Source organism: Protomyctophum parallelum (genome assembly GCF_964188405.1).
Source record: "Protomyctophum parallelum genome assembly, chromosome: 17".
Classification (NCBI taxonomy): domain Eukaryota; kingdom Metazoa; phylum Chordata; class Actinopteri; order Myctophiformes; family Myctophidae; genus Protomyctophum; species Protomyctophum parallelum.
In genome coordinates, this window is record NC_139719.1 from 38,929,526 (window position 1) to 38,955,446 (window position 25,921).

A 25,921-nucleotide genomic window follows, 5' to 3' on the forward strand; every position below is an offset into this window, starting at 1 on the left:
GTTGAACAAGGGCTAGAATGTTAAAACAGCAGCAGTCCCCTGGGGACTGACAGAGGCCCCCTGATTTTATGGTTTGATAAAGGCTGTGTGTGCGTGCGTGCGTGCGTGCGTGCGTGCGTCCGTGCGTGCGTGCGTGCCACACATTATGTTGTTTTATATTTCCTGCTGAGCTGGATAAATGTGTCTCTGGTTTACCTGCATGTGTGTGTGTGTGTGCAGCAGTATACGTGTGCTCATTATAATCCTGTGTATCTGTTGGTCGAATGTGTGTTAATAATGACTGATTTTACACTTCCTGAAAATGGTTTGGATCGGGAGGGGGGGGGGGGGGGGTCAAATCAACGAATGAAATGATTCCCGACCGCTCCTTGGCTGTGGCTCACCGCTCCAAGAGAGATGGGTCAAATGCGGAGAACAGATTTCACTGCGGTAACGTGTGTGACAAATCGTACAACTTTGACTCCATTTCGGACCCCTGGTGGTCCCCGTGTAGCCGACGACACGGCAACGATCTGATCCCAGGCCAGTAGTGTGGGAGGTACAGTATAGGTCGGTGCTGTGGCAGGATCTGATCCCAGGCCAGTAGTGTGGGAGGTATACAGTAGGTCGGTGCTGTGGCAGGATCTGATCCCGGGCCAGCCAGCCAGGCAGAGAGAGAGAGAGACCATGCTGCAGGGTCCAGAATCAAGGTTGTTAACCCATTTAGACCCAACGTCGACGTTTTAAAAATGTCTTCTAAATTCTGACAGATTTCTGAAATATTTTCATTTTTTTTTTCAATAGCTAAAGTATAACATAATGCTTCAAAACACCAAAAGGGGTTCCCGTCCAGAATGGTTTAACCCATTCTGAACGGGAACCCATTTTGGTGTTAGCATCATGTTATGCTTTAGCTATTTAAAAATAGCAGATCTACAAGCTCATATCGCGCCACCGAGTGGCGCGATATGAGCTTGTAGATCTGCTATTTTTTGAAAAATCGAAGAACGACTGACATAGAAACATTGCTTTATCAGAAAACTGTCAGGATGTAGAAGACGTTTATAGAATCTGATCTCAGGTCAGAATGGTTTAAACACAACGTCAATGGGGTGCATTGATGGGACTCCTGCATGCGTATGACGCGGTAGAGCCACACATGGTTTACAGTGGCGCTCATTGTAGCAGTGATATTTACAGTAGCAGGCAGCACAGTAGCACCACTAATAAAATCACTACAGCACTCGTCTAGCAGAGTGTGATTGCAGACGCCGCAGTTTACTATGAAAACCTGCATTATCCCGTCATTCACGCCTCCGTATATATGGTCACGCCTCGTGACATCACGCCTCCATATATGGTCACGCCTCATGACATCACGCCTATATGGTTACGCCTCGTGACATGACGCCTCCATATATGGTCACGCCTCGTGACATCACGCCTATATGGTTACGCCTCGTGACATCACGCCTCCATATATGGTCACCCCTCGTGACATCACGCCTCCATATATGTTCTCGCCTCGTGACATCACGCCTCCATATATGGTCACGCCTCCATATATGGTCACGCCTCCATATACGGTCACGCCTCGTGACATCACGCCTATATGGTTACAGCCTCGTGACATGACGCCTCCATATATGTTCTCGCCTCGTGACATCACGCCTCCATATATGGTCACGCCTCCATATATGGTCACGCCTCCATATACGGTCACGCCTCGTGACATCACGCCTATATGGTTACAGCCTCGTGACATGACGCCTCCATATATGGTCTCGCCTCGTGACATCACGCCTCCATATATGGTCACGCCTCCATATATGGTCACGCCTCCATATACGGTCACGCCTCATGACATCACGCCTCCATATATGGTCACGCCTCGTGACATCACGCCTCCATATATGGTCTCGCCTCGTGACATCGCGCCACCATATATGGTCACGCCTCCATATATGGTCACGCCTCCATATACGGTCACGCCTCATGACATCACGCCTATATGATCACGCCTCATGACCAGGGCTTGACGCTTAGCATTTTTCCAAGTAGCACGTGTGCGACTAAGTTGAAAAATCTAGTAGCACACAAATTATTTTAGGAGCACGATGAAAAGTTATCAAATAATGTGAACAATGAACGGAGAAATTTGGTCAAAATTCCACTAAATATGACGTAAATTAAACATTAAATGCCATTGACATTGAAAGGAAAATGTACGTCATATGCAAACGAGCAAATCAGCTATTAAACCAATCACAGCTAGGTATTCTGAATGATGTACGAGATGATTCATGATGATGTATGATGATAAGAGTGTCCCTCACTTCACCCAGGTGTGATTTTTCTTTAATAAAGTGATATGAGGTAGGGACGGGCAATATGGAAAAATATTATATCACAATATCTTTTGAGCAATTATCAAAATATTGATATTCATCAGGATATCATTTTTTTATAATCTATATAACCAATTTGTTTTTATGCTGATAGATAGATAGATAGATAGATAGATAGATAGATAGATAGATAGATAGATAGATAGATAGATAGATAGATAGATAGATAGATAGATAGATAGATAGATAGATACATTATATTATCTATATAGATATCTATGTTGCTCATGGATGCATGAATGGATAGACAGACTATCCGTTTTATCCTGCTGTTCTATCATGTGATATTCGATGCAGGGCAAGATGCTCGATTGTGAATTAGATTGTAACATTCTCCTTGGCTTTGACTGCTTCAGACAGAACATCTGACACACAGCTACAGTAGACTATTCATTTACTATAAGCTGGTAACTTACTCGGCTGCCTACCGTTGCTCGTCAAGCAGGTCACACAATGGATGGACCACTGATATTTATCCAGCCAGGTCGGTGATTACTAATATCATTCATGCTGTGCAACACATGCTTTTGTAAGCGACGCTAAGGATTGTTTTGATCGATAATAATCCATGCGTGCGCGCGTGCACTCTTTATTTGTGCGTGCAGCCGTGCACAGTGTTTCTCCCGCGTTTGGTTAAAAGTTGGCGTTCGAACTTTACAAATAAGTTTAGTATTCAACGTGTCGGGGACGCTGTCATGCTGCGTTCGCTATGACGCTCTGTGCTGCCTGCGAGGGAACAACAGACACACAGACTGTGCTGCCTGCGAGGGAACAACAGACACACAGACTGTGCTGCCTGCGAGGGAACAACAGACACACAGACTGTGCTGCCTGCGAGGGAACAACAGACACACAGACTGTGCTGCCTGTGAGGGAACAACAGACGCACAGCACAGAGTGCTAAAAGGGGGAGGGCCGAGGGCGGTGCGGTGGAAGCAAGGGGAACAGCTAAGGATGCATCGAGCTTCGACACGTTGTTAGCTTGTAGATCTGCTCTTTTTGGCGAACGACAGGGGGGGGGATGTCGCATGGTGTATAGGTGTCATATTACCGTCATACAGAAACAATACACTGGTTATTAACTTCCTTCTTTCCGACATCAAACTCACGGGGGTAACAGAGAGCTCCAAACTTCCACTCTCTCTCCAGAGCAACATTAGTAACTTCCTCCTGGGGGATCCCGAGACGTTCCAAGGCCAGTGAGTGGATGTGATCCCTCCATCTGCGCCTGGGTCTGCCCCGGGGGGGGTCTCCTCCCAGCGGAGATGTCACAAAACCCACCGTGTCCTCTCCCAGTGGAGAGAGATTAGCTTCTGTAAAACGGGATTTGAACGCCCCGCAGGACACCCAGTGGTGGAGAAATACTCAGATGTTTTACTTGTTTACCCATTCTGGACAGGAACCCCTTTTGGTGTTTTAAGCATTATGTTATGCTTTAGCTGTTGAAAAATAGCAGATCTACAAGCTCATAGCGCAGCACCGAGTGCCGTGCTACGAGCTTGTAGATCTGAAAATGTGTCGCAAATTTGGAATATATATTCTTTCAGAGTTAACGTTTTTAACTCAAATCTTTGCTTCTTCCGTCGGCGGCCAATTACATATATTTTTGGGGGTCCTTCACATGGAAATGTTTGAGAACCGCACAGACATAGAAAGATGGGTTTCTTTTTAGAAAACTGTCAAGATTTAGAAGTCATTTGTACAATCGTCCTCAGGTCTAAATTTAAAGGACCTCTTCACCACTTTTCAACCTAACTACATATTATAATTGGTCCTCACTAATGTTAATGATAAAATAAATGCCACAATGTTTTTCTGCTCGGTCTGTGTCTCATAGGAGACGGCTGTGGGCAGTTCAGAAACCCGTCCACCAGTGACATCATTGATGGGGGAATTCCAAGCTAATAGAAACCGCAGGCTTTCTAGTCCTGAAAAGTTTACGAAGCGATAATGGAAGCCATCGTAAATATAAAAAAAATATAATAATCGAGTGCCGCGCTACGAGCTTGTAGATCTGCTATAGTTTTGAAAAACAATTTTACAATAAAGGCTTTTATAGCAGACGCTCTTAATCCAGAGCCATTTACAGTAAACAGCAAGAACAACACATGGTAATACATCAAATACATCAAAATATAGTCATCATGCATCATATAAGCTAAGAGCCTAACAGTGGAAATAAGCCACTGAGAGCCACAAAGCGTTATGCGTTGGGCACCCAAATGGTCAGCATGCAGGTCGGCCCTGTGAATATTAAATATGAAATGGTGAATCGGATGGTGTCCCTCCACATCCATTCCCTCTCTCAGCCCTTGTCACACACCTATTTCCACCCCCTCTTCAGTCCAACAGTGCCACGCCCATTCCACACCTGAGAACACTTCTGCAATCACCCTGCTCCCCATAAGACTGGACTCATTGCACAAACACACTGTCAGGACATACATTGTTGTTCCAGTGATCTGCCTAATTGGACTTCTGCTTTGTTATTCTGGTCTCCTAAAGGTATCTTGGATTGGATTTCTTTGTGCTTTTGTATTAACTTCTGGACTTCTGGTTTTTGCATTTATGCTTTGAAAGTATTGCTTTTTCGGACTTCCTGAAGTTTTGCACTTTTTTGATTTACCTTTTGCTTTGACTATTTACTTTGGCTGTATGCTTCTCTGCTTTAATAAATGAGTTAATTTAAGACTATTCTGCATTTGGCTCTGCATTTGGGTTCAGTCCTTCACTGCGAGCCGTGACAGATGGATGCACAAGTAAATGTTGGTCCTTCCAGTTTAGCTCATCTCCTCCTTTACTCTGTGTGATTTTATGGGCATAACATGTTAACGAGAGAGAACAACATAAACATATGCCACCTATTCTCTAGCCTATAGCATATGCGTCGCACGTATAATCACTTAACGCATGCCTAATTGACGACTCTTTCAAATGGCTAATTATAACGGTTTCATTGAGCTGACATTTATTTCAGCAGAGGATGGCATGTCATAGTTGATCTAATTGGTATAGTATGTGCAATTGAGCTTCTTTCTTGTTTCTTTTTTTTTCTTTTACACCACACACACACACACACACACACACACACACACACACACACACCACAACACAGCTGTCTGCCTTCACAGTAGATGGAGGTCTCTGTGAGGTTTACAATGGGACTCGAGGAGGAATTAACCCATTTAGACCTGAGGACGCATCTGTGTCACCTTATACTGTAGCTTTTAACCACTTAAACCATTATTTAAAACAGCTGTTGGAAAAAATAGCTGTTCTGCAAGCTCATAGCGCGGCACACCGAGTGCCGTGCTACGAGCTTGCAGATCTGCTATGTTTTGAAAAATCTTGAAAATGTTGGCACACATCTTTGAATATTATATTCTTTCACAGTGAACGTTTTTGAGTCAAATATTTGCTTCTGCGGGGTCCCTGGAACAACATATTTTCAGATGATGCCAAATACAGCATAATTATTGACATGAAATAGTTTGAGTACCACTGACATAGAAACTTCAGTCGTAATGGTTTAATTCAGAGAGTGGCTTTCAGAAGGAGAGAGTGGTGGTGGGTCTCTTTGAACGCTGGGCGGGTGGAGGGAAGGCTCACATAAAGTTTCCACTGGCTTTTATTTGATCCACTTGTACAGTACAGCCACTAAACGGCATTGTTCTTTTTATAAACTCGAATTCCTCCAGAGGAGGTCGACTGTGAATGTGTGTGAATGTGATTCTTTCTTGTGTTCCAGGGTCGCTTTCATGCAGTCTCGCCCGACCGCAATTCTACTGCTAGCTGTAGGTACTGAGAAGCTCCTTGGCAGTAGCTGGGAATTAAAGCATTGCAGAATTGGAATCGATTTAACAAATTCAAATATTATTTCAACTCGTCTGTAGGCCTATTGTAGAATATGTTAATGCAATATAGGCCTACTAGTACGTCTGCAGTGGTTGGAGGCGACATTGCCATCTGGTGTCGGAAAAGTGTACTCCAGGACTGCCAGTCACGGCAAGACTCTTGGTTTGAAAGCCACTTCACTCAGAAACCAAGAGTCAGGAAGTGAATTATCGCTATGTAACGGGGTGCCTCGGTTGTTATTTAATTCACCCAAAACATATTTTTTAGTCATGTAGAGTGAATAATTTGGCGGTGAGCATAAACACCTTCCCTTCATCAAGACTCTTTGTCCACATGTTTATTGACAAACAGAAGGGACGGCAAAACTGAAAGCAGACAAAAGCATAATCGAAACAATGATTACTGTAAAGAACCCAAACACGTTTTTTTACTGAACTATTCTATATTCTGGGTGAACAGACATTGTTATCATGATCTTATTGTGAAACGTACATGTTTTTAGGTCGTCTTCCTGTTATTTTTGTGTGTTGAGCCAAATACTTTTATTTTGAAAGTTTTGTATGATTTATTTACCTGCGCGACCCAGAGAGGAAGCATGACATCATAACATGTGCGACGCAAAAAGGATTACATAATCAGAGAAAGGAGACGCATGGTTGTGCTGTTTGTTTACAAAGCATACCGCTCATTTTTATGATTTGTCTTTTAAGACATTCAGTATTGTTTTAGCACCCCCCGAAGAGGCATAAGGTTGGTACACATAGCTGTCATTGCTACGTGCAATATAACACGTTTTTGGAGCTAAAGGACTATTGCTAAAATCCATTTTGATTTGTTTATATCCTGGTCAGTTATGGTATATGGAAGGAAAGAAACTTATTTCTGCTGCAAAGGCACACAGTGATAAGGATAATGCACTAACTAAATCAGAGTGTGTTATGGCTAATGGAGGTTTTGATAGGACTGCGTTTCATACATTTTGGATAAAAGGGTCTTTATTTCATGTCATTATATTTACACTTAAAGGTTAAAAGAAGGTATTTCATTACTTCATAGTTAAAACAGCTGCTAAAAAGGGAAAAACGAGTTCATTATAATAAGTGCTTGGTGATGTTGAAGTCATCAATTAATTGTAATGTGATACTGTGATTCTGATTGATGGTCAAAGCCATTTAAAAAGGAAATTGTACTGTTTTGAATTAGCATGGTTTACTTTTGGAGCTTCTGTGAGCTGTTAATGTTTGGTACTGTCATTGCAAAAGTATGTGAAATTAACAGTATTTTTTTGTTTTGTTTATACTGTCCTGTCAGTTCTTACGGTGGTTTTATGGACTTAATAAATTCACTACCATCAGCACAAGTCTTGACCTTCTTTCGGCGGGGACCGCTACACTTACTGTAAAGTGTACGGTATTGCATGTAAATGAAATTACTCACGTAACTCAACTGTTACATTTACATATGCACACACATTACACGTGCATTCTACAAATGAAATTAGTATTAGTAATTACTTTAAATGCTACTGATGCCTGCACTCTAATGTCAGAATTAAAGTACAAAACACAAATGTGTCCCATTGGCATAAACACTGTTGCATAACAAAACAGGCATTTCTGCAGGAGTACAACAAACTCAGATAAGTGAATCAACTTGAAAAGAACCAGGAAGGCTAAATTAGGGTTAACAACTTTACAGCAGGTAATTCAACCAGAGATGGGCAGGTAAGTTTAGACAGATGAGTAGAATTAGACAGGCCTCTTACATCAAACTTGACAAAACACACTTTCCATACAAAAATAATGAACTACAATGAATGAGCAGGTGAATACCAACGAAGACTGGGAGAACATTTGAGCAGATACAGAAACAGGAGCCTTGCTGTGCTCATATGTGGCATGAATTGTTTGCAATGGAAACTATCGTCACATGACAAAACTGAAGTCTACTTCCTGTATTTCTTAAAGAGATACTACCTACCATAGGAAACCAATGAATTCACATTTTTTCAAAATAAAATACAAATAGTAAAATAAACAACCGTAACAGAACACTGAGATATTACTATTCTAAAAACTGCGTCCCCATAGACATAGCATAACCCAGTGGAAAGTTTATTTCCATTATTTTCCTTTTTTACATTTTTTTATCGCACCGCAACCGGAGTGTTATGAGCACGTACAGGACACCGTTGTGAACCGTACGTAATCAAGTGATATTAACCCATTCTGACCTGAGATCAGATTCATACGAGGTTTCCACTGGACACACACTGGTCTGATGAACCCATTCTGACCTGAGATCAGATTAAAAAAAATGTCAGTCGTTCTTCGATTTTTCAAAAATAGCAGACCTACAAGCTCGTAGCGCGCCACTCGGTGGCGCGCTATGAGCTTGTAGATCTGCTATTTTTCAATAGCTAAAGCATAACATAATGCTAACACCAAAATGGGTGCCCGGTCAGAATGGGTTAAAATAGGTGATCTCAACGCAGAAGGCGTTTGGAACGGGAGGCGTCAAAAGGCGATCTAGACACCGAATGAGTTTTAAGCTCACAAGCCACAATATCTCCCCTGGCCAAGCATCGTGAGATGGTCACGAGTCCCGGATTAGGACAAAAAACTTGCGGATTGCAGCTTTAAATACCTTTGCTCAAAATCGACCTCGACTCGACCGCCTGTTTGTGTGTCTGAGAGATGATACAACATTTTACGATTCACTTTTAACTGCCAAGATTTTCCGAAGCCAAGTGTGGCTATTGTCTGATCGCTATAACCTGCCGACCTCCGTCTAGGGCGGCGAAACCTCAGTCCCAGGTGTCACCACCGCAACGTGAGCTCATATCTCCCGGTGTCTGTAATAAATGTCATCGGCGTGCGTTTTTACAAGCTTCACGCAGCGGTATCGCCCTCATTACGGTCTGCTTTAAAGACCTCCGCTCTCGCACAGAACCATGGCGTACTTTCCTCCCTATACCAAACACCAACCCAGCTCCACATCGACACGATGTTCGGTCACACACGTGGTCCTCATTCCGGACATGCTGGAAAACACAGTGCGAACCTGCGATGAATTGGATGAGTTAAGACGATTAGAGGAGTTAACTTTAGAAGGGATATTGTATCATCTACCCAGGCTTTTGTGAACACCACAGACAGTTTTTTTTGTCAGGAGTGTTCTCATAAGCCAAAGAACTAGACGACAATATGTGAATAAGTGAAATATCCATTTAACCCCAGCTTCCCTATTCTGGGGCAACAGTGAAAGCCTGCACAAAATGACAATTTCACCTCGTTTTATATACCGCCGCATTTGTGTCGGGACAATACAATTTGATTTGCTTGTTTGACGCGCTGAGATGAGATCAGTTGAGAAGACATTTCCAAGGACAATTCAGAAGCAGAACAGCATGGCTTCACGTCAGCGGCAAAATATTACAGCAGAAAACTGAAACTACCTCATATATCAAACCAAAAGAACTGTGATTGTTTAAGCCATATAATCATGGTCACATGTATGCCTTTTACACGCAACAAATTTCAGGGCGAAGAATACGGACAGCCTCCTTGAGCACAGTATTGATTGAAGGCTTTTGTTTACAGGCCGGAGCACGGGAGCAATCAGTGATGAGTGCTCATCTATCTATAAAAATGCGTGTGTGTGTGTGTATGTGTGTGTGTGTGTGTGTGTGTGTGTGTGTGTGTGTGTGTGTTGTGTGTGTGTTGTGTGTGTGTGTGTGTGTGTGTGTGTGTGTGTGTGTGTGTGTGTGTGTGTGTGTGTGTGTGTGTGTGTGTGTGTGTGTGAGCGCGTGGCTGCGTGCGTAATCCACTCCCTCTGCTCGATCTGTACCTTGTTAGTCAGTCAGTCAGAGTGGAATAAGCAGCAAAGCTGGTGAGCTAACGATGGCAAAGCTGACACAAAACAGACTTTGTTCCCCTCGTTAGCGAACATGTGTGTCCTTCTTCCTCACAGCACCGAGCAGCAGTATGCCCACAGTGCAGTGGAAGAGGTACTAACAGCAACATGCCCACAGTGCAGTGGAAGAGGTATACTCAACATGCCCACAGTGCAGTGGAAGAGGTACTAACATCAACATGCCCACAGTGCAGTGGTAGAGGTATACTCAACATGCCCACAGTGCAGTGGAAGAGGTACTAACAGCAACATGCCCACAGTGCAGTGGTAGAGGTATACTCAACATGCCCACAGTGCAGTGGAAGAGGTACTAACAGCAACATGCCCACAGTGCAGTGGAAGAGGTACTAACAGCAACATGCCCACAGTGCAGTGGAAGAGGTACTAACATCAACATGCCCACAGTGCAGTGGAAGAGGTACTAACAGCAACATGCCCACAGTGCAGTGGAAGAGGTACTAACATCAACATGCCCACAGTGCAGTGGAAGAGGTACTAACAGCAACATGCCCACAGTGCAGTGGAAGAGGTACTAACAGCAACATGCCCACAGTGCAGTGGTAGAGGTATACTCAACATGCCCACAGTGCAGTGTTAGAGGTACTAACAGCAACATGCCCACAGTGCAGTGGTAGAGGTACTAACAGCAACATGCCCACAGTGCAGTGGAAGAGGTATACTCAACATGCCCACAGTGCAGTGGAAGAGGTATACTCAACATGCCCACAGTGCAGTGGTAGAGGTATACTCAACATGCCCACAGTGCAGTGGAAGAGGTACTCATCACAGCAGTATGCCCACAGTGCAGTGGTAGAGGTATACTCAACATGCCCACAGTGCAGTGGAAGAGGTACTAACAGCAACATGCCCACAGTGCAGTGAAAGAGGTACTAACAGCAACATGCCCACAGTGCAGTGGAAGAGGTACTAACATCAACATGCCCACAGTGCAGTGAAAGAGGTACTAACAGCAACATGCCCACAGTGCAGTGGAAGAGGTACTAACAGCAACATGCCCACAGTGCAGTGAAAGAGGTACTAACAGCAACATGCCCACAGTGCAGTGGAAGAGGTACTAACAGCAACATGCCCACAGTGCAGTGGAAGAGGTACTAACAGCAACATGCCCACAGTGCAGTGGAAGAGGTACTAACAGCAACATGCCCACAGTGCAGTGGAAGAGGTATACTCGACATGCCCACAGTGCAGTGGAAGAGGTACTCATCACAGCAGTATGCCCACAGTGCAGTGGAAGAGGTACTAACAGCATTATGCCCACAGTAGCCCAGTCGGTAAACAGGGAGTGAGCTTTCATCGTCACACACACTAACATAAGATCATAACATACGGTCTGGGTTTTTGTCTCTTCAAAATAAAAGTTGAAAACGCTGAGGGAAAATGCTGGCATGAATTATATCAAAGTTATTAATAAATGCTGGCGGAGTAGGTGTTAAAGTACTAAAAGTAAAGTACTCATATTGCAGACTGGCCCATTTCACAAGTTCAAAATGTGTAGCCTACAAAACCTTTTGAAAATAGCAGATCTACAAACTCACAATGCTTGTACCTTGTAGATTTTCTTTTTTTTCCACAATGCTTCACAAATGCTTTTTTTTTAAAATAATAACAATAATTAAATAAAGAAATAAAGACCCATAAGAATGTGCCCGCGACACACAAATGGGTCCCGACCCACTGATTGGGAAACAGTGTCTCTCAGGAGGATCGTCATACAACCCTGGAATCACCGAAAACACCACGTTACAATAATGTATCCCGTCATGTGACATCCTTTTCCACTGCTATACTGAGGAAAGGTGGAGGAGAGAGGCCGTATATACTACATGTGTAAAATGTTACGTACAATTGATCCTTGCAGGCCCATTTGGTTAAACCTGACGCTGCCAGATCCAAGAAGCTTGCTACACAAATTAGTTTCACAGCTTATTGGGATCTGGGATCGCGGAAGCAAATTCGATGACGGGGCTGTTCATTTATACTTGGTAGATGATTGGATGGGACCGTCTGTCTATCACCGTGTGGGCGTGCAAACACAACCAATCATATTGACGTGTCTATATAGCTTCACATCCGGTTTCGCACATATCCCGCTTAGCTCACGCTGATTGGTTCGGTACGGAACGGATTTTTGTCAGCTCAACTCCCTGAGAGATCCCAGATGAGTGCTGTGTTGGGGAACATGGTTACCCAATACCGCCCCCATCTGGCAGCGTCAGGTTACATTTGGTTACCTTTGTAAACTATTTAGGCTGCAATCCAACTTCTGTTAGTCAAATGTTGTTTTGGCCATTCAGGTAGTCGTATAGACTAACATAACTGTGGTGGTTGTAGTTGGTCTATATGCTCCTCCACGGACAAATGTATTATCCTATGGCGCTCTATCTTTGTCCATACAACCCTTATCCCTATTTCTTTCTCTGCACCGGGCCCCTGCCCAGGCTCCATCTTTCTCTGCACCGGGCCCCTGCCCAGGCTCCATGTATGGAGCTGGGCCTGTTCTGACGTCACAATGATGTTCTGAGACTATAGTGACATCTGCATAGACTCCATATTTTGGGCATGCCTGACAAAGAACTCCATATACGTATATGGGCATCAATGGGACACAAGACATAATAACTGGGCTGGAGCATGAATTTCCAACTTGCATCGTTCCAAGTAGGCCAGTGCCCAACGTCCGGGAACCGCTCTATGGTAACTTAAAGGGACACTTCACCCTTTTTGCAAAAAAATATATGTTAATGACGTTTAGAAGCTTTAGATCACTTTCCTGGGGGTATTTATGTGTGAAATAATGTGGTTTTAGTTATTTTAGATTTTAGCAGTGAGCCTGTTGTCTCTGATGTCATGGACACTGGTCTCACTACCTTCCTGGACTACAATTCCCATAATTATTTGGTGCACTGCTCCTCCTTGCGGATAGGGGAAGAGCTGTCTTACTGAGACAACATGTAGTCCAGGAACAGGCTCACTGCTAAAATCTAAAATATCTAAAACCACATATTACATACATAAAGCCCCCCAGGAAAGTGTTCTAAAGCTTCTAAACGTCATTAACATATATTTTTTTGCAAAAAGGGTGAAGTGTCCCTTTAACTTTTTCTGTGCCGCCGCTTATGTTATGAGCGCAGTATCAGTGGCATTATAGCTCAGACCCCTATAGCTATCATTACAACCAGTTACATTCACTCAGCGATGTGGTACAAACTCACAAATGATTTACGATTGTCGGGCGCGCGGCGCCTCACCATGGGCAGCTCTTGAAACTTTTGAGATGCAGCGCTTTGAAAATCCTGTTATAATGGAGGCTCAATGGAGCTGGATTTAAATATCCCATAGCTGGTGGGGACGGAGGCTCTCCATACTAACCAGTAAATAAAGTAAAGGGTAAATAGATGGTCACTGCTTTCCACTGTTTCCAGTGTTGTTTTCGTCGACTAAAACGAAGACAAAAAATGTCCGTCGACTACCTTTTTTCACTGTAGAAAACTAAATGGAAACTAAATGAAAACTAAGCTATGATGACTAAGACTAAATATATTGACAATTGTCAACAAATAAAAACTAGACAAAAATGTTAGGAAGGGACTAGTGGACAAGAGATCCAGTATAAGTCCTTTTACACTTAGTTGCATGCTGAAGCCGATCTACAAGTTCACAACGCGACTGCATCAAGGCCCGCCAAAACACATTTTTGTCGACTAAATCAACTGTAGATTAAGAAGATTTAATCTTATGATATTTAGTCAAAACTAGACTAACACTAAAACATTCCGGGTGACTAAATGTGATTTTACTTTAACTATTGAAGAGACTATGACTAAAACTAAAATCTAAATTTGCAGCCAAAAACAACACAGCTGCTTTCATATATGGAGTTTAGGGTTGTCTACGAACATGCGCATAGATAGCACCTTTAGGTACCGTTAGCCTAGCTACGTTTATAAACATATATATAGCAGCGAAAAAGTTAAGATAATAAGTGAACGGAGACGTATCACCGTTAGCTATAAGCACTGGGCTGGTACAGTGATGATTACAACCGCCTTGCTGTTAACGGTGATTTGTGCGTCGCAAATCGTCACGGCCTGCCACAGACGTAGTGGATTAGTGCCGCTTCCTCAGCTTGTCCCCAAGGGGGGAGTCGTTTTGGAGAAACACGTGTGTTTTGTGTTACAATCAGCTAATTCGGTGTCCCTGTGAAATGTGCACAAGGGGAATAGTCTGCGATGCTAATGCAGCACAGGTTGAACTCACTTTTACTGTAGTGTATATCCATGTTGACTGGCTTTTTACGAGCTATGTTAAAGCTGCAAGCCGGAACGCACAGTATGAATGAAATGTAATTTTAACCCATGGCGATACAATTATAATTATAACTGCATGGCACATCTGCAGTGGTGTGCACGCCGGTGTTCTCCCTCCTCCCCTCCTCTTCCACCGAGAAATATAGACCCTGAATTATTGTCACATAACAGGTTTGCAGGTTTAAAGGACAACTTTAGTTTTTTTTCAACCAAGGTTCAGGTTGTTATTAAACAAAGTAAAAGATGAGTGTTATTTTTATTCTTTTCATTTGCTGCTTTATTTCGTTTTATATTGTTGACAGGGGGGGCGGGGGCATTTGAACATGGGGCTAAATACGTCTCAATTTTACAGCAATTTCTTTATTTACATTTACTATAGTCCTACTAGACCCCAGGACATTATACCTGGTCACAAAAGATCACAGGTTCTACTGAATGAACGGAACCAAGTGGACCCTTACAGGTCTGTAACTCTGAGTGTATAATGAACACAGCCAAATACACCCTTACAGGTCTGTACATAACTCTGAGAGCATACAAACGGAAAAATAATGGACCCTTGCAGGTCTCTAACTCTGAGAGCAATCAAAGCATGGTGAACGGAACCAAATGGACCCTGACAGGTCTGAGGTCTGTAACTCTGAGAGCTTTGTGAACGGACCCAAATGGAACCTTATACAGGTCTGTAACTGTCTGGTTCTGTCAGAGGTATGGGGGTCCGTACGTGGCCCTTAATGCATGGCGAACCGGAGGTCCCTGAAATTGAAAGGTTTTGGAGAACCACATGGTGCAGCAGAGAGTGTTAATTCTCCTGCCCTGTCCTGCCTTGAAATGAAATGCATGCTCTGTATTTTCCCCTCGTGAAGGCAGGCGGGCGGGCTGAGCCCCGGCATGCCACTGAGGGCCAGCTCGGAAGATGTCAGAACCACAACATTTTTCCAATGTGGGCGGACGGAGAGGAAATGAATGAAATGGTCACTGAGAGAGAGAGGCAGAGAGAGAGGCAGAGAGAGAGACAGAGAGAGAGAGAGAGAGAGAGAGAGAGAGAGAGGGTAAAAGTCCCTTTGATCATTTAGGGTTCTTGACTTGAATGACAGGAGAGGAAGTGGCTTTAAAGTTGTTCTTGATGTTGTTGAGGTTGTCAAATAATTCACAATTTCACGTAATGTAAACAACAAACTTTGCAGGGGAATGTCCCAACCCTTGTCGAGGAGAGAGAGAGAGAGAGAGAGAGAGAGAGAGAGAGAGAGAGAGAGAGAGAGAGAGAGCGAGAGAGAGAGAGAGAGAGATCTTACATGCTGGAAAAGATTTACCCAAAGCCAGTGCAAAATGGAATGCTATTTAGCTCTTAACAGAGAATACACAGTAGCAGAATGCTGAATACTTGAGCACTGTAACTGATCCAAAACTAAGGAAAACATTGATATATAGACTCAGTGAACACAGTCTTGCGATTGAGAAAGGCCACCACAGGCAGACCTCATGGCTCCCACGAAGAGAAGACAGACTATGCACCCACAACTAGGTAGAGACTGAGCTTACACTTCCTAACCGTCTCTGATATCTGTACCAAGACATCAGAGACATTTATACTATATTTAGACATTTATAATGTTTATAATAATAAGAGAGAGAGAGAGAGAGAGAGAGATTAATTTAATTCTATTGGCTCTTAAACCCATTCTGACCGGGCACCCATTTTGGTGTCAGCATCATGTTATGCTTTAGCTATTTAAAAATAGCAGATCTACAAGCTCATATCGCGCCACCGAGTGGCGCGATACGAGCTTGTAGGTCTGCTATTTTTGAAAAATCGAAGAGCGAGTGACATTTTTAGAATCTGATCTCAGGTCAGAATGGGTTCATCAGACCAGTGTCCGGCGGAAACCTCGTATGAATCTGATCTCAGGTCAGAATGGGTTAAAAACTAACTTTGTCCATGCAGTAAATGTAATAGCCTAATTCAGGGGCTCTTGTTTAGGAATGACTGAGTAATGATGGGAGAGGAAGTGGGATGAATTAAGGTCTGGAAATGTATGCTTGGATATGTAACTACAGAGAGAGAGAGAGAGAGAGAGAGAGAGAGAGAGAGAGCATCATTTTGACTTGAGTGATCTTCCATCATTGTATGCTTACTCAGCACTAGTCAGCTAGGGCGCGCGTCATCGCACATGCGCACGTGCTCTCTCTCTCCCCAGATGTGATGATGATGATGAGGTAAAGATGTTTTTCATCATAAATGTGAATAAACCTCATAACCTGCCAACAACCTCCTCCACGGCTTTGACATGACGTCACTTCATTAATCCCCATCGAACAATAATATACATTATAGCTGCCAAGAAAATAACTGCTGCGATCAGAATAACAGAAAACAGCTCATGAAACAATAAAATTTTCATCATAATAAAATGTATTATGAAATGAAAATTGCTGGTCCCCAATGACCCCATTGATGCAAACACAGCTATTATCTGTAATATAGATGTACACATTTTCAGGGTATAGCAGCACATTTTTCAATGTTGCCACAATGACATGAGTTAAACAAAGTTTGGGACTTTATTGCATGTTTTCCTAGATATATTTTAGACCCACTTTAGCCACACGAAATAGGCTATAACTCAATTTCTACCAAATTCTATAGGTTAATTTCTTTGTGTGCTTTTAACCCATTTGACAATGACATAATGTCATTGTTGTTTGCATGCATAATTTAACTCTGAAATGTATACAAATGCAGTGCTAGCTCTCAGTGAGTTACAAGTGGTTTAGGCTCTGAATTAGAAGAAAAATCTTTATTGTCACATAATCACTGCATGGTTTGCAGATATGCAAAACAATTGGGGGGGTGAAATTATTATTTTTGGCTCCATCGTTTTGTTTTGTTTTACTGTAAAAGGAGTACAATAATATACTGCCAGCATGGCACCACATGCACGGTTTTTACTAAACTTACTTGTCGAGCACAAAGTACAGGTCAAACGCTCCCTGGCATGAGCTCTCCTCTTCCTCCACGGTCTCTTCATCCTCTGGCAGAGGGTCCGGCTCTGCTTGGCTGACGGAGATGAGCGCACACAATAATCCCAACAGAAACAGGACGACACGCCGCATGTTGAGGAGGAAGGAAAAACAAAAATGACTGTTGTTATTCTCCCCTGGAAAAAAAGAGAGACAAACAAAAAAAAATCGTATTCCGTTTGGATGTTATTGCTCTCCCTCGATCTGCTCTCTCTCTCTCACATCCCAGAGAACGAACCGTTTTGAATGAAGGTGAACAAAAAGTTGAGATGCGAAACAAAAGGATGCAACTGCAGCTGGACTCGATCTGTCCCGTTTCTCTCAACACGACACCTTTCTTTCAAGAGCCCAAAAATGTGTGTGCGCGTGTAGAATGCGTTGGTGTGTGTGTGGTGGGTGGGGAGGGGGTTGTCCACGGTCCACCACCACGCATTGAAATATTTAGCCTACTTTTTTTTTTTAAATAAATTCACACTATAGCACAAAGGGTAAAGAAGAAAACATAAGTTTGCAGTAACGTGTTACGTTCAAGGCATGTCAGTCGATCAGTGAGAGACAAAGGCATGTCAAAGACATGTTTTTTTTCCGCTGCAGATGAATGGTATGTGAATGTAGGCTAAAGCAATGTGTTTGTTGGCGCTGGTGGACTGACTGGTCTGGGAGAGAAGGAAGGTTTTCGGGGGACAAACTGCAGCTGAAAACGGGACCAGCCAGCGCAGGTCTCATATTTCATCCCGAGAGCCGACCGAGGAGGAGAGATCATGGTGGTTCAAGGAAATGGGCCAGAATATACTATGGCTCTCTGTTGTACCTCCTCCTCCCTCAATGTATAGTAGAGCTCTCGTCTGCTCCACAACGGCAGCAGTAAGGCTATGGACCAGAGCTAACTATACTGTAACTGATGCACAAAGCTATAGCCTGAAATACATTACATTAAAGGGATTGTGACATTAAAAAAAAGGTTTTGGAATTGTTCTTATTTTTTTAGGTTTTCTAATCTCAATTGCACCCAAAAAACATGAACTTTTAACATTCAGTAGATTTTCTGTGATCTGGGGTTTTCTGGCTCAAACAGGTGCTCTGATTTGCCATCAGTTTGTGATGTAAGATCCTGCAAATCCCATATATGTCAATGGGATTTGCCAGCAGATGTCACTGTTTTCACTGTTTTGCCTGTTTTCATTGTAGCTCAAAAGGCTTCCAAACCCCAAAGAAAACTTCAGACCACAGAAAATCCACTGAATGTTCAAAGTTCAGGTTTTTTGGGTGTAATTGAGGTCATAAAACCTAAAAGAAAAAAGAAAAATAAATGAAAATGAATGTCATAAAACCTTTAACAAAGTCAGACAACAAACTATACAAATTGAAACTAGCCTACATTGCTTCATGTGAGAAAATGATCCAAAAGTTAAAAAACTTAATTTGCATAATATTTCACAGACAATATTATGTATGTGAACTGAAATTAATAATATTTGTCTGAGACCAATCTTAAAATGATATTTTTGTGTCAATGCTAAACCCTAATATAATGTTTAATTGGTGATTACAATATCCAAATCCCATGAGCAATTAAGTCACCTTGTTTTCAGATTTAGCTTACAGTGTAACATGCAAAATGGTAAATGGTGCATTTATATAGCGCCTTTATCCAAGGCGCTTTACATAGATTGTGCATTACATTCACCCATTCACACACACATTCATACACCGATTGCGGGCGGAAGCCATGCAAGGTACCAACCAGCACATCGGATCATTGGACGACCTGCTCTACCTCTTGAGCCACAGTCGCCCTGCAAAGGAATGGAGTATAGCCTACAGTATAGGCTATTCATTTAACTACATTTAATTTGGAAAGTACATAAATATAATTATTCTTAAATCCTCTCTAAACAGCTCGTTGGCCTACATGTCTGTTGTTTGCGTTTCGCTGAGAGCAGCCCACTCAGGCAATATTCATACTGCGTGCGCGTCGAGGCACATGTGCACTTGCACGCACACAAACGAAGGGAGGGGGCATGTTATTGAAGCAGGATGTCCGAATGTCCTGAGGGGTAACCCACTTAACCGACACTTGTCCCGGGATGCTGAGGTGCCAGTCGTTTGTGGAGTCGAACTCAGCTGCCATGGTTGGCCCATGTTGTGCTCTGGTTGGCTGGCTGGTGTCAGTGCTATAGTACCTTGGCAGTATCGCAATAGCGATACTGAATAGCTATTGCCACTGAAGTCATATAAGGAACACAGGTCCGGCTTTCGTCTCCACGACTGGTTATCTGGAGACACTTGCCACATCGTTTTTCTCACTTGGCTCATCCTTCTGCTTGTCCCAGGTAGACCGGAGCAGACATGGCCCTGTTGGATATAGCCGTAGCTTTAGTTTGACCTATTCTTCTGAACACGCCCACACATCCTTTCGTTTTGGGCTACAACTACAAGCGTACCAAATCAAAGCAGCCGTGAGAGAGCCATTAGCTGAAACCTTCATGTGAAAGAGGTCACCACCAGCCTTTTGCAGTGCCTGTGCAGTACGAACGGCAATTGTAAAGCCTGACCATGGCTGTTGAACCGAGCCGCCGCCGCCTGCCTGGGCACATCGTCGTCAAAGCCTGGCGGGCGCTGACTGCTTGAAGCTCGTGGCATCTTTAACGGACGTGTGATACCTCTGATCATGCCAGTGGTGGCTGTCCATCCATAGCCTCTGAGGGTTAGCAGCTGCTTTAAGCAACATTTACATTATGCTCGATCATCATGCATCGCCCCCCTCTGCTGTCCCATTTTACCAGCGAGTGTCGCTGAGTGTCCGCCCTGAAACTGGGAGGTCGGGGGTTCGATCCCCGGGGAGTGCATGTGTTTGGTCCGACGGAGCATTGGTCCGATCGACAATCTACCTCAAACCCTCACCCTATAACCTCCCCCGGGGCAGCACACCTAAACCTAACCCCAACCCTCTCCCGACCCCCAGCGCACCTCGGACCAATGTGCGTCGGATCATTGCTCCGTCGGATCATAGTATGCCTCCCATTCCCGGGCCGTGTCATACCAAAGACTGTAAATGCGGAGAACAAATTTCACTGCGGTAACGTGTGTGACTAATCGTACGACTTTGAGTTTGACTTTGATCGCAAGATGCACAGCAGGCACGCTCTGGTTTGTATGAAGTCAGACAGTGGTTAGGTTGGCTAATCAAAGACTAGGCTACTAATCTGCTACTTTTAGAAAGATGTTTGAAAATGTTGCCTTACACAAAGCATTTTCAGATTGGGGGTCCGCTGCCTAATACATATCAATTTGGGGGGCCTTGACATGAAAAGGGTTCTGCGGTGGCTGGAGGTGGTCTCAGGAACCTTCTTTATTTGTTACAACGTTTCGACCACTGTGGGTCTTCGTCAGGTATGAATACTGTTAAGAAATGGTTCATTAAAACATAAAAATAGGTGTGTAAAACTAAAATATTCCCAGATTCAGCATAGCCATACTATCAGTGTCTGACCTCAAGTGTAATGAATGAATAAATGCCATCAACCAGCACAGGCATAAACCTGACGAAGACCCACAGTGTAACAAATAAACAATTTTCCTGGGAGCTACAATTCAGTGTGCGGACATCCCTTCCTTTTTCACTGTACGTATTTTTGACCAGCACCTGTAGAATGTCTGGAGATGTGCGTGCTTCCTGTCGTATCCGGTCTCAGGTCTTACGGTGTTTTAGGGAAATAAAGCTTCTCCTCGGGAAGGTTACAGGGAAGACTGACTGGAGGTTAGGAGAGGCCATCAACAGGAAGAGATCAGTCTCCCTGACCAACGATGGTTACTGGACTATAGAGTTGTGAAATGGAAATAAGTACACCCAGTTTATGTCCGCCGCCCTGTAAGAGAGGAACTCCAGAAAGTGGGAGTGTTTGTGGATTATGAGGAGGGTCTGGTCTCCTTTTATGATGCGGAGACCAGAGTTCATATCCACTCTTTCACTGGCTGCAGCTTCACTGAGAAACTCTTTCCATACTTCTGTCCATCTCATAATTGTTATGGTATAAACTCTGTTCCTCTGATCATCTCGCCTGTCACCAGTGACGGATTTAACAATGTAGGGGCTGCCAGCAGAGCCGGCAGGGGGGCAAGCGGCGACGGCGGGCGGGTCGACGTGGTGCAATAAAACGCTGGTATTCAAAAACGTAAAGTAAAAGTACGAAAGTATAGGCATCAAAATGTATCAAAATGTACAAAAGCAAGTGAGCTTGTAGATCTGCTATTTTCACATGTATATAGGGTTGAAGTGGTCAATGTATTTTGTCTAATCAAAATTAAAATCTCCAAAGTAACTAGTAACTAAAGTTTTCAAATAAATGTATGGAGTAGAGTAGAAGTAAAAGTATTGGAAATTGGAAATACTCAAGTAAAGTACAAATATCTCAAAAGTGTAGAAGGGAGTTCCAACCGCGCCTCTAGTCTATGGCAGGCCAGTCTGGTGCATCTCAGAAGCAGGACAGGTTACTGGAGGAAAGGAGGCACTGGAGCAGCTCGGACAATTTAGGCCCTTAGTTTAATAACAGGGTGAAAGTAAAAAGTGACAACGTTTCGATGTTTCAGTTACAACTTCGTCAGGTCAAAAGTGTACTTAAGTATACAGTACTTTCGTATGTACGTATAGTTACTTATACCACTGGATAATACAAATATATATACTTTTGCTGTCTTTGTTGTTAGAAAAGACGAGGCTCGTACAGCAAAGCTTTACCTTTCAACTTTGTTTATTCTGTCGCAGGAATCGATACAATGCAAACACCCCCCCCCCTCCCCCCACACATGGTAAGAATAAACCTGTGTTCCAAAACATGATTCACAAACAATCATACACAGTAAGAAAGAAAGACCAACCATCTTAACCAGTTAAGATCCATTTTATACTTTGTATAGTGCAACAGTGTCGCACAAAAATATCTCTACAAGCTCACAAAAAAGCTTGAAGATTTGCACCTATAATGAGTTCGGCGATACAAACACACTCAATCAAAGTCTGTCCCCTAGTCGGTGAACACAAAAAAAACGTACCCCACATTGGACTTTGTAGTGTGTTTACTGTTTAGTAATTATCTTTTCATTATAGCTTTGCAGTTGCTCACTTTATTTTGCTGCTTTGCTAAAAAGTGATTTTTCAGAAAGCTTAGAATAAGCTTAGAATAACCCCCATATCTTAGAATAACCATATCACATCTGGCTTTACATAAACATTCATAGACTGTAAACCCACATCCCGAAAGAAACCCACGTCTCTGTACCCCCCGCGCGCACACACACACACACACACACACACACACACACACACACACACACACACACACACACACACACACACACACACACACACGCGTGTGCGCACACACTCACACAAGGAGTGAAACTGTTCAAAAAACCTACTGGAATCAATGACAGAAGCACAAACCTACCCTATGCCAGGACACCCTGTTGTTGTAGCTTTATTAATAGGCTAATTCATTCATGTTGGTCTCACCACTTCTTCTTTTTTATATACAAAACAAAATACGCTAAAAAGAAGGCTTAGGTGTAAAAGAGAGAACAACAAAACAAAACAGTTGGACCGTATACACTCATGTCCTATACATTCATCTTGTATTATATTAACAACTTTTCCACATCCTAAAACCCCCCCCATAAATCCTTTGTTTCCCCCCCCCCCCACAAACCCCACCCCCCCAAAGAAAATACAAAAAAAAGAAAAGAAAGCATATTAAAAAGTGACCATTGCAGGAAGGAACGGCGTCAGCTCTGTATCAGCCGCCGCGAGCGGGGCAGGGCGGAGGAGGAGGCGGTTCACTTCTTCTTCTGGCCGGCAAAGTGCTTGTTGAGGATGCCCTTGGCCGTCTCTAGGGCGGCGTCGGCCGCCACGGGGATGTGCGGCGCCACACCGGCGCCCTCCCAGGCGGGACCCGCCCCCGCCGTGTCGCAGCGCACCGTGGGGATGCTGAGGAACACGCCGGTCTCGCCCACCTGGAAGTGTAGGCAATTATAGGGTTAACTGAACAGTTTTATTTACCATGCTGCTATGCAAAAGCAAGCTGAGTCTATCATCGATGTGCAAGTTAGTCCTCTAGTCCAGGTGGTTTTCTCATTTTCTGATGTATGTGCACACCGCAAATATGTCCCGGCGGAAACGAATGACTCAGAACACAATAGTTCCGCCTTAGATAATTTTGTTTTTTACCTACAGTACTGCGCTGAAACGGACACAGAGGCAGTTATAGCGGACCCCCGCAGATAATAAATAATGCAGCTGGTAATTAATTGATTTAATCAATTATTGTTTTGTGTGTGTGTGTGTGTGTGTGTGTGTGTGTGTGTGTGCGTGCGTGCGTGCGTGCGTGCGTGTGTGCGTGCATGCACAGGGGCCTAGCCCAGTCCAACCATCCTTGATGCTGAGTGAGTGCTAAGCACCCTGCTTCCCGTCTACTAAGCACCCTGCTTAGAGAATGTACCCAGCTGGAGAATGGAACCCCCAACCTCCCAGTCTCAGGACGGACAGTCGGACACTCTAACCACGAGGCCACTAGCTGGGCTGGCCTTCATGTGTTTTGAAAGGCAGCAATGGTTAAAAATAAATACAAAATAAAATGTAATTTACAAATGTTCATGATATTTTATACACCATAGTACATAGTGTATGTTTGTTTAGAGCACAGTATGATGTAAATCGTTTGCGAGGCGAAGTCTATGGACTTTGAGGATGTTACAATGTTTGTTTAGAGCAAAGTCATAGGTTGGTCATAAGTGGGTCTGGATGTTCCGGGGACCCCCGGGGACCCCCACATGGTAACTCTATCATTTATGGACCGCTTCGGACACGGGGCGGCTTGCCGGAACCGGGCCGGCACCCTGGGCGCGTGTTTCTGTGGGTCTGTTCTCAAACTCTGCCCAAATCCGACCCGATGTTTTAGGGCCATGAAACAATATATATATATATTGCATTTTTCAATAATAATAAAAATTATAGTTCTGTTCTGTCTGTCTGGGTATTTATCTATATGAAGATCCGGTGCTGACAGGCGTTTCACTTTTACTCTGTGTAGAGTTCTGCCAAACCTGACTTGGCCCGACCCAACGTTTTAGGGCCGGGCCCGTTGAGAACTCCACTGGGGGCCCCCCCGGGGACCTCCCCACACAGAGTGTGATGTATGTTTTTCCATTCTCTCACAACGTTGTACCTGGAAGGTCTGGGGTGGGTGGGAGCTCCCGGCGGTGGTCTCGCCAATGATCATGGCGCGGCCGAGCTTCTTCATGATGTAGACGAACTCCTCCGCGGCGCCGGAGGTCGCTCCGCTGGTCAGGATGAGGAGGCTCTTTGTGGCGCCGTACCGCGCACCTTTACGGAGGGAGGAGAGAAAGGAGAAGTAGGGAGGAGTATAGGGGAAGACAGAGAATGGAAGGTATAGAGGAAGGAGAGAATGATGAAAGAGACGCAGTGAGTAAAAATAGAAAATATTATCTGGGAAATTGTAGGAGTGATTGTACTGAGGCAAGTCGCGAGGAATCCACAAATCCGTTTATATTATATATTGTGATTTCATGCTTCAACGTTCTTGCAGCAACGCAGGCGTGCCATTAATGACAGTAATGGCTTGCCTCTCGTGTGATATTGCTTAATTGATCTGCTCCGTTTACCAGTGAGTTCATCGATGGTCCAGAGCTCCTGGCTGGTGTCAGAAGGTCCTTACCAGTGAGTTCATCGATGGTCCAGATCTCTGTGGTCGTGTCAGAAGGTCTGTCGTACAGCTTGTCCAGCAGGATCTTCCTGTCGGCGTCGAAGAAGTAGGAGCAGAACCCAGCGATGGCCGTGGTGGGACCGCCAACATTGTTCCTGCAAGGCATACCATCACAGGGTATGTTAAGACAGTACGTCAGGGTTCCCCAATTAATTTTCCTCAAGGGCCATATTTTGACTAGCGTACCAGGCTGGGGGCCGAGTCTGCACGCGCGAGGTCGAGGTCTTGCCCTGAAAATTCATTTTCAGGGCAAGACCCCATTTGAAAAGGATGCCCAGTTTGACATGCATAGGCTACTGACCCCCATTTAATGCCATTTATATCTGGGACCCTTAAAAAAAAAAAACATTTTTATTTTTTTTATTTTTTTGAAATTCTTTCATGGGCCACAAGTGGGCGCTCTGTGGGCCGCAAATGGCCCGCGGGCCGCCTATTGGGGTACCCTGCAGTACGTGGTTCCCAAACCTTTTCCGTTAGCAGCTAATCTCTAATTTTCCAGAACGGCCTGTTTATAGCGCCACCAGGAGGCCGACTTTTGTAAAAACACATTTGTTTTATATTACTCCTCCAGATGTTGTCCAAAAACCCGCAAATCGTTACACAGTATCTCTACAGTCATGTGCTCAAGACCGATCTG

The 25,921-nt window shown here is 43.9% G+C and overlaps 3 protein-coding genes across 4 annotated transcripts in view; 1 reads left to right on the forward strand and 2 right to left on the reverse strand.

Moving 5' to 3' along the window:
- antxr1c (ANTXR cell adhesion molecule 1c) overlaps positions 1–18,153 on the reverse strand; it is a 101,512-nt gene extending 83,359 nt beyond the window's left edge. For both annotated transcript variants that reach the window (XM_083788044.1, XM_083788043.1), the window contains exon 1: positions 17,445–18,153. In XM_083788044.1, the coding sequence (XP_083644170.1) occupies positions 17,445–17,599 (155 nt within the window). In that variant the 5' untranslated portion in view covers positions 17,600–18,153. The remainder of the gene's footprint in view (positions 1–17,444) is intronic.
- Positions 9,923–25,921, forward strand: part of kctd2 (potassium channel tetramerization domain containing 2) — a 182,675-nt gene continuing 166,676 nt past the window's right edge. The window contains exon 1 of the mRNA XM_083788049.1: positions 9,923–9,976. The gene's annotated coding sequence lies outside the window, so the exon portion shown is untranslated. The remainder of the gene's footprint in view (positions 9,977–25,921) is intronic.
- The window catches only part of irbpl (interphotoreceptor retinoid-binding protein like), a gene marked incomplete at both ends in the record, with an annotated part of 50,419 nt that continues 47,836 nt past the window's right edge, over positions 23,339–25,921 (reverse strand). The window contains 3 exons of the mRNA XM_083787611.1: positions 23,339–23,515; positions 24,727–24,884; positions 25,237–25,379. Of these exons, the coding sequence (XP_083643737.1) occupies positions 23,339–23,515; positions 24,727–24,884; positions 25,237–25,379 (478 nt within the window). The remainder of the gene's footprint in view (positions 23,516–24,726; positions 24,885–25,236; positions 25,380–25,921) is intronic.